Source organism: Plecotus auritus (genome assembly GCF_963455305.1).
Source record: "Plecotus auritus genome assembly, chromosome: X".
Classification (NCBI taxonomy): Eukaryota; Metazoa; Chordata; class Mammalia; order Chiroptera; family Vespertilionidae; genus Plecotus; species Plecotus auritus.
Window position 1 is genome coordinate 48,735,190 of NC_137784.1, and position 9,795 is coordinate 48,744,984.

The window sequence follows — 9,795 nt, forward strand, 5'->3', positions numbered from 1 at the left end:
GAAATATGCTCTGATGTGTGGTTTGGAACATCTAGATTCAGTATGAGATTCCAGAACAGAGTTCTGAAGAATAGGACTGGGCCTCATAGCTTAAAACAATGAATATCCTACCTGAGCATTTTGTTACCCTGAAAGCCTTGACTTTCCAATTAATTGAGCAGTCAGCCTACTTCTTTTCTACTTCTGAGGAAAGTCTCTGAAGGAAAAGCTGAATCTAAAGAAATAATGTATTTTACTCACATGAATATTCAATATAAAATCAGGGTTGGTCTTTAACTTTGTAATTTCTTATTCTAAAGCTAAAGAAACTGAAGCTGAGTTTATATAATAAGATCAAGTACCAGAAACTGACCAAGGGAAAGAGAATTAATGAGTTTGGTCTAAACCTTTAATTTTATTCCTGTCGTTTTTTTTTTTCCTTGTCTCTAGACTCAGAGAACCAGGATATGGCAATGAAGTCATTTGCAGCTCTAGAGGCTGCTGCACCTGTCCAGCCTATACCCATGGTTCAAAAAGAGACCCTGATGTATCCCAAGAGTCTCTTGCCTCTGCCCTCCAAGAAACCCTGTATGCAGAGCCCTCCCTCTCCTTTGGACCTGATTGAAGCACCTGAGCATGCTGCTAATAGTGCTTCTGTGAATGCCATCTCCCTTACATCTGGTGTTGGAAAAGGCCTAAACACATGGTCGCTGCCTAATGAGTGTGAGAAAGCTTCATTTGCCATAATGGAGCCTGCAGGCTTGTCAGCTCTGAATGGGGACTGCCTCATGCAGCCAAGCCGGACTTGCTTGGGCTGCTTCATGGAATCTAAGGATGCTGTAGATCCTGAGCCAGGGATCAGTCTAAAAGTTGGTGATCTAAATAGGGATTATGAAACTTGTGCAGTCTCTGATATAGGGATTCAGTGTATTAATGCTGGAGAAAATATGAAATACGGAGAGCAGCTGCTCTCAGACCAGCTTCTCAGCTTCCCCCTACACAAATCAAGGGCAGGAGATAGACGAGAAGCTGAGAAACCTGACATCGACTTGGAGGATCCAGCTCAGAAAAGTTATTACGAGGCATTACTGTTAGATAAGTGCAACACGGAAGAAGCTTTGCTGGCAAATTCCAATCAGGATTGGGGTTACTTTGAGACTTTTATTAGTGAGAGTAAGATTGAACTTCTTGACCTATGTTCCAAGAATGAGCTGTCTGTCAACCTATTCTCTGAAGAAGATGTGGATAACTACATGTTTGATGATGACGAGTCAACACTAGGCAGTGATGTCTGCTCTCTGAAAATTCGATATGAGTCCTTCCAGGACAATGTTCGAGACAAGACCACCCTTCTGATGCAGGAGGATGCACAATTCAACTTTTTCCCCAGCGTATTTACTACCTGCTCCAAGCGGGAGGGTAAAAGTGGGGCCCTGAAGCAAAACAACGATCTTTCCCAATTCAAGGTCCCTGATGTGAGCATCATCTGGGGAGAGGAAGATAAAAATCTAGACAAAAAGAAAGGCAAAGAAGAAGGGCAGGAAGACAAATATGTAGAGAAAAAAGATGGAAAGGAAAATGGAGAAAAATCTGCCTTAAATAAACCATGCAGTGGGGCTGAGGAAGGGCAATTTAAGAATACAAAACAAGACCATCTTGCCAATTCCTTGGAGTCATCAGGGAATTTCAGTGATGATAGTTCCTTCATTGAAGTCTCTTATGATGCCATAGGAGAGATCAAAGACTGTAGCCGCTATATGGCTCGGGACAATAATTCTGGTGGCTCCTCCACCCAGCAGAACTATGGGCTGCGAGTAAAGAGAAAAGTCAGGTACAGTGAAGATTATCTATATGATGTTGACTCACTAGAGGGTGAAAAAGTAAATGAGAGGAAGGAATGGATTCCAGGTGGTTCCAAAGAGGAAGATGATGATGAATGGTGTCCCAAAAAGAGAAGAAAAGTAACCCGGAAAGAGCCCCCTGTTATTATCAAATACATTATCATCAATCGCTTTAAAGGTGAGAAGAACATGCTAGTGAAGTTGGGTAGGGTGGATGCTAGTGAAACAACAGTGAATTTGAGTGAACATCAGCTAAACAAATATGCCAAGCTGGCGCCCTTGAAGGGCTTCTGGCAGAAGAAGAAGAAGCAGAGAAACAGCAGCACAGACTCCAACAAGACACACTTATGCCCAAAGCAAATCTTTGAATCAGGTAGCTTTGAGGTGTCATTTCTGCCACCTGCTCGCAAACGAAAATGTAAACTTGGAAACAGGCACAGGATTCAAAGAATCCCATCCATGGAAACTTCAGCAAGTGCAAAGCAAGTTTCATTCTACAATGATCAGAGGCAAGCTAGTAGTCTTAAAGAAGAGGGAAGCCTGAACGATGCACGGAAATCACCCCCTCTGGCTGCTCTCAGCTGTGCAAATGGATCACATTTAAATAACATCAGAAGCCCTGACTCAATGAAATTCAAAGCCCAAGATGCAGAATTTAAGGGGCCAGAGAGGAAAGTGCTCAACAAAATCAAATTTAAAAGTGAAGCCAGATTAAAATCTAAGAAAATCAAAGCTGGGCAAGAAGGCAAGCCAGTTGTTCAAATGAGTCCACTTTTGGAAGACAGATCCTCCAAGACTAATTTAAATAATGAAGCTATTCCTGGGACTTCAAACAGTTCTCAACTATCTGAATTTCATGAGGCAAAGGTTGCTAAGAATTCTACTTTCCTACCAACAACCTGCTCTTCTGAAATGCCTCTATCATCTGCTAATGTTACCACCAATATACCTGTTATCCCTGGAGGGTATCTACAGACATTGTTAGATGCTTCTGACTTGTCAAATAATAGTGCTATCTCATACTTCACTCACCATTCTTCAGAAGAAAATGAAGGCAGCCTCACTGATACAGACAAATCATTTGTACCTCTCCAACCTGCCCAGGACTGTGTGCTTTCCTCACCTTCTGAGTCTGAGCTGCAGCAGTCATCCCAAAACTTCAAAATGGAATCAAGTGACTATGGAAATGTGTGGTCTAACAAGCCTACTTCTGGGCCCCAGGAATTCATGGCTGAAGTCTCAAGGGAGAGAGCCCCAATCCAATCCAGTGAATTTGGAGTCTCCCAGGTAGTGTCCATGGAAAATAACCTCACAGCTGTGACATACAATCCAACCTGCCTCAATAGTAGTGATGGTGGTTGCAACAAGGTCCTATATGCCTCTGTGCAAGATACCCATCTTCCATCTGATGAGTCTTATCAATTATGTCACTTTAATAATGGAGAGATATGCTTTCCTTTCCAGCAAGACCCAGTCAATATAGATGATAGTCGACTATTTAGCTTTGATTCCATGGCCCCACTCTCTGTCAATTCAAGCAATTATTGCTCCTTACGCTTGAAGTCCTGTGAAAAGGATGCTGATGAGGATATCACTGATGACTTCCTGGCCCATTGTAGCCCCAAGCTGGTGATCCAGCAAACCATTGATGAAATATCACCACTAAAGGAATCCACTGACCTCCTGGATATCTCCAACTTCACTCCTGACAAATTCCGCCACTCTTCCCTCTCAGAGATGTCCCCACCTGACACCCCCAGTATTTCCCCTCAAATTACCAGATGTGAGAGTAGAAAGACACTAGGAACACTGAAGGGATTCCAAGAGGGTGTCCCAGGATCACTGGGCAATATGGACAAGATCAAGTGGGACTGCACTACCCTTCCACAGCAAGTCCAAGTGGAGGATGGATTTTCTTTAAATAGTCATCAGTTTCAGTTCCATATGTTCAATGATGATGATTCTGTCAGCCTTCTCCAAAAAAACCCTTGCTTATCAACATTTGATGATCCATCTGATAAAATGAATGCCAACAATAAAGTATTGAAATCAAGAAAGAAAAGTTTTCCTAACAAGAGTGGGTCTATGAACCAAAGCTCTTCTCAGAAAAATACCAGGAAAAAATCCCCCAAAACCACCAACAAAGGGATTGAAAAGCCATCTGGTAAAACCTTCCGCCAGGTCCCTAAGTCAATAAAGAAAGGGAAATACATAGCTGCAATCAATGGAGAGAAAATGCAAATTGGCATTGGCCATGAGAGAGGTCAAATCAACAGCCTATCCTCCACAGGGAAGACACTGACCGAATGTATCCAACATGGTGGTCTTGGTGCCTCTATGAAGATGCCAAATCAGAAGGGACTTTCTAGAGATTGGGCTTTGGGTAAAGACAGCAGCCCAGGCTGGAGCAACATGAACATGGGCACCAACACTAACAGCCTCCTAGATGATGACCAGCGGGAGTTTCAGGAGCCTTCTTATATCTTGTCCAACATTGCCTCTGGTATGGCAGATGTGCAGAGGTTCATGATGGCCTCCATAGAGCCCCTTTGGGAGCCCATGCAGCACCATGGGGACCCCAAAATATTCTATTCCCCTGAGTCTAATAGTCTAAAATTAAAAACCCTCAAAATATTGGCTGGGACACCACAGGAATCTAAGAAAAAAGTCAACAGTGGGTCACCAGGAGCCACTAAGAACCACAGGTCTATCAAGGGTGTGAGTAAAAGCAATGGGAAAGCAGCAATAGGTGATCCTGGTGATGCACACAAGCCTGGTTATAACGAGGACTCTCAGTCTGCCTTCTTTGATAAAAAGTGTAATAACCTGAGTACTTTCAGTAATAATGGACCAACACACAAAAAGTTATATCGTCACAAATCCAGCACCAAGGCCCTGAGAGATGAGAAGTGTAAAGGAAAGCATGTGGAGCGAGAACAGGTCCAAAAGCATGAGGCTGGGACAGCTTCTTTTGAAAAACTGAGGTAATACTGCACCAAAATGGCTGAGATGATGCACCCTTTAGCTTTCCTACTACCTGCTAAACCTACAGTCCATCATTTTCCCCTCTTGAAAGCAGAAGTTTGCATGAAAGAAACTGCCCATTTCCCTTCTTTTTTAAATTAAAAAGGAAAGATAAAAGTGCATGAAAATCCCTATACTTGAAAACCACCCAAAAGATTGGGCTATTTGATTGTGGCTTGGCTAGGTATAAGCTCTGACAAGGCTACTTTTTCTGCTATCCAATATTAGCTTTTACTTATTGACAAAATCAAACTAAAAATATGCTCTTGAATGATTTGGGGAAGGGAAGGGCTTTGCAGAAAGAAAAATTTTCAACAACAGAATTAAAAAGTTATACAGTCAAAAAGCCAAGATTATTTAAGCAAAAAAAAATGTAATTTGGAAAGCAAAATTTAATTCATGCAGCAATTAAGAGTTCTTTCTAGTGGCCCCTGCTATTTTTATCTTTTTCTGCATCATACAATATTTAGTATGATGTAAACAAATTTAGATTTTGTGATTCCTTTGTGGGACATAATCTAAAACTAACTAAGATGGCATAAATTGTTTGGTTTTTCTGCAGGGATTCCGACTACAATCTCCTAAAAGCAGAAACAGCATTTTGGGTTTTACCTGTATTTGAAGAAGAGGCTCACATTTTCCAGAAAGACATTTGATGTTTGTATTTTATTTCTTTAAAAATGCCTTGTGGTATGTATATTGACATGTAAGTGCTTAAAGAAAAGAATTTTAAAGTGTGAGAATAAGTCTTTGAAAGCAAACTTTAATCTGATATTCTTTGTAAAAGACTTTAAATGTCACACAGTTGCACAAGTAGTTTATGCACTATTAACCCAAGGAAAACATTGTGCCAAACTACAAACAAGTGACTCTATTGTATATATTTTTACTTCTGTCAACATTTGGTTGTGAGTATTTGGGGAGCTTATCCCTGTTGATTTACTAGAAATATTCCAGTGATTCTTGCTATTAACCACCCCACTTATGTGGATAGCACCTATAGATCACAGTGGAAACATATGTTGTGCTACACAATTTACCAAAACTTAAAAATGCTGTTTGAGATGTGCCAAATTTTCTTACCTCATCTCATAGATTCACCCCACAGTTTAAATATCATTAATGGATTTTTAAGTATATTATATATGTGCATACATACATTATTTAAAATTTTCAAACTCTACTCTATGTGGAAACATGAAGAATTAAGCATGGCACAATAAATGTTTGTTTGTTCCATTTTTGAAGGGTTAAAATGTCAGAAAAGTCTGGAAGTGATAACAGCTAAGTCCATCAGGGACCCAAGTATATACATTTACAGAATGTTTTATAAGAAAACAAAACAGCTGCTTTAAAGTTTGTTTTCTAAAAGCAAAATCTGTAGCTGAAAATTATTTAAAGTGCAAAGTTATATTGCTCATACTTTATATCTCAGTTTTATATATTTTATAATAGTCTGGGGTAAATTATAAAATAGCTATAAATCAACACTAATGATAAATTAAGTACATAGATTGTTTTTATTTAAATAGTTTCCTACATGTTTTATTCCAGTTTTGTCAAAAGTGCACTCATATCATGGCTTTAGTTGTTCTTTAAGTGCTTAATCTTTCAATGCCAATGCCACTTAAAGAAAACATTAAGGCATCTCAGTACAACTCTTATGGGTTAAGTGTGTGTGTGTGTGTGTGTGTGTGTGCGCGTGCGCATGCACGCGTGTGTGTGTCAGATAAAATGAACAATTTGTGGTAATGATTAATTTTGAGGCCATATATACTTAGTCTGGAGATGACTAGTATTTGAAACCACACACTATACTTAAATTTCAATTTATATATATTTTTGAAATCACATTTTTATTCAATCCTACCCCTCCTTTTTTAAATTTCACAGCTCCAACATCTCTCACTGTTAGCTTTTTTCTTCACCTTTATTTACCAATTTACTTCTAACATTTTATCTATTTTCTTTGCACAATTGAAGGTATGTGTGTCTGATGACTGATGCATTATGGCACAGATGAGATAATGGATGCGAAAGCGCTTTGTAGATCATAAAGTGCTATACAGATATAGGGGATTAATATTATTAATGTTGTTGTTGTTAACCTTACTATTCTTACTAATATTGTTACTAACCTATTAACTTTTGAATATATAGGCTGTGGGTGGGAGGGTGGAGAATAGTGGGTGGGAGAAAGGGAACTTAAAAAGGGGGGGAGATGTTCAAAGGGATATTTTAAGCAAAATATGAATCTACCTAGTTATTGCCACCTAACAGAGAAAAAACATTTGAAAGTAGTCAGAAATGGAAGGAAGCCTGTCATGTGTATTAATATACACACTTCCCAGTCCATGATTCTTTTCACCAGCCTGCTCTACTACTTATAGCTAGGTTGCAAAATGAACAAGCCTGTGTTCTTGATGGTGTGATTGTGTGTGTCTGTAGGGATGAGTGGGTGAGGAGCATTTTTTGAAGCTGCTTCAGGCCTGGAAAATTACTTACTCAAAAGGCACCAGATGAAACATGTCTCCTGCTCTACAGCTGCTATCCAAAAGGGAAAATAATCAAACTGGAACACTTTCTTCTATTTCTCCACTCTGATAGCTAGCTGTTTGCACTCAATTCTATGGCTGGTTCCTAGGGGCTGGTGTGTGTGTGTGTGTGTGTGTGTGTGTGTGTGTGTGTGTGTGTGTGTGTGATATTTTGCAGCTGAATTTTGGTTTTGAATCACCAACTCTGCCTATATTGTGAACCCCAAGACTCCAGACTTCAAAATCACCTGCTGGCAATTAAAAGAAGAAATGAATAAAATGTTCCATGAATACAATGTGTTTCATAAAAAATAATTATGGGAGCAGTTATCTAGTTTTTCTCAGTAGCAGTCCAGCTTTGCAGAAGGGGCTGGGGTGGGGTAGAAGGAAAACCTGAAACTGTTGGAAACAATTTTCTTTTCAGACATTGCTATTAGTCCTTTGGAATAGATTATCTTTCAGTTTCTCCTGTGGAGCTCATTATGGGCCAATTCTATAGCATGGTTCATCCCTTTCTCTAAAAAGAATTTCCATTTAAAGTATCTTTTTATCTTTATTCTTGGGAGTATTACAGATGTCCTCCCATATTACCCCCTTGTCTCCCAACCCCTCCCTCAGTTCCCATCCACCCCATGCCTTCACCACCATATTGTCTGTGTCCATGGGCTATGCATATGTGCATATAAATTGTTTAGTTAATCTCTTCCCAGCCCCTCCACCCCCTTCCCTCTGATATTCTAATATCTGTTCCATGTTTCTATGATTCTGGTCCTATTTTATTCATTATTTTATTGTGTTCACATATAAGTGAGATCATGTGCTATTTGTTTTTCTCTGATTGGCTCATTTTGCTTAGCTTTTTCTTTTCTTTTCTTTTTTTTATATGTTCTCATTGATTTTAGAAAGAGAAGAAGGGAGAAGGGTAGGAAGAGAGAAAAAAATAAACATTGATGTGAGAGAAAGAAACATCAACTGGCTGCCTCTTGTAGGCCCCCTACTGGGGATTGAGCTGCAACCTGGGCTTGTGCCCTGAACTGAAATCTAACTGGCAACCTTTTGGTGCATGAAACATCACTCAACCAACTGAGCCACACCAGCCAGGGCTCCAGTGCAATCTTTTAATCCCTGGAGCCTGCATTTCCCATTTTATGAATCAATCATCTGAAATCAAGAAGACATGCCTGGGTAGGGTGGCCAGATTTATGCTTAGCTTTTTTTATTGGCCTACAGTGCATTATATGTTTTTAACATATAAATTAGTGACCTGTAACCACTCTGTATTAAAATATAACAAGAAACTGAGTTGAGAAATGAGCAATAGGGCAAGTCAGAATATGCTTATTCTCTTAATTATACTTAATAACCCACTCAGTACATGTTGTTCTGCGTTCTTTAGTTTTTAAAGCTTTGTTGATCCTGTATCTCCTCTCACAATTATTTTTTCTTTTAATTTTAACTCACACTTCTTTTTTTCTGTCACAACATAGTAAGCCTGACTTTTTGGAGATTTCTTATTCAACCAGCTGCCGTAGTGGAGTGAGGACCAATGATATAAAAATAGTGTTTTGCCCTAACACTGGTATCTCAAGTCAGATATATGAAATTTTCCTTGGTCTGAAATTCCTGATTGCCATTACCTATAAATCTCTCCTCTCTGAGAAGCTGCTTCCTATTAATTCCTTCCCAAATTAATCCCATTTAATTTTTAATTTCCTGAACACGGTATTCACTCTCATTCTTCTTACTTAATCTCAGTCCTTGGCTTTAGGATTTTTTCTTTTATAATCTCATATTCCACTTCCCCAAAGTGTCAGAATATAAGAACTTTAACCAGGCTACTTCTTACGGAAGTTCAGAGAAGAACCTTCTCACTCTTAATTACCTTTAATTGCTTTGGCCACTTCCAAATCTAATTTTAAAGACATGTTCACACACACACACACACACACACACACAGAGAGAGAGAGAGAGAGAGAGAGAGAGAGAGAGAGAGAGAGAGAGAGAGAGAGAATTATGTCGCATGACTGAGGAAAGTTGGAAACTGTTTTTCTTTGAAATTCTGTACAAATAGATCTGATCCCCTTTCTAACTTGGTTAGGTGCTGGACTGTGTGGAGCAAGGTGTTAAAACAGTGGCCTTGACCAAGGTTCTTCAAGACTTTTGGATTATGTTTGGGCTTGAACCAATGGCCTCTCCAGTGTCTCATACTCCACCTTCTTATGCTTCTTCCTCCCAGCTTTCTTTTCTGACTTCTTGTTACTGTGCAATTATGTGTGAAGGCCTTACTGTTTCCTAAATGTTTTCAAACCTCCTGCACTATCTTGAGCATCACTTCTTTAGCCATCTCCCTGAAGTCCTTGGTGCTAGGTGGGCTTTTGTGACAACTTTCATCTTCTCTGAACTTTTTCTTTGCTGGG

At 39.5% G+C, this 9,795-nt stretch overlaps 1 protein-coding gene across 1 annotated transcript in view; it reads left to right on the forward strand.

The window, feature by feature from the left end:
- Positions 1-5,572, forward strand: part of NEXMIF (neurite extension and migration factor) — a 523,004-nt gene extending 517,432 nt beyond the window's left edge. Inside the window, exons 4-5 of the mRNA XM_080652629.1 lie at positions 430-4,804; positions 5,407-5,572. Of these exons, the coding sequence (XP_080508755.1) occupies positions 430-4,804; positions 5,407-5,500 (4,469 nt within the window). The 3' untranslated portion in view covers positions 5,501-5,572. The remainder of the gene's footprint in view (positions 1-429; positions 4,805-5,406) is intronic.
- The last annotated feature ends 4,223 nt before the right edge of the window (positions 5,573-9,795 follow it).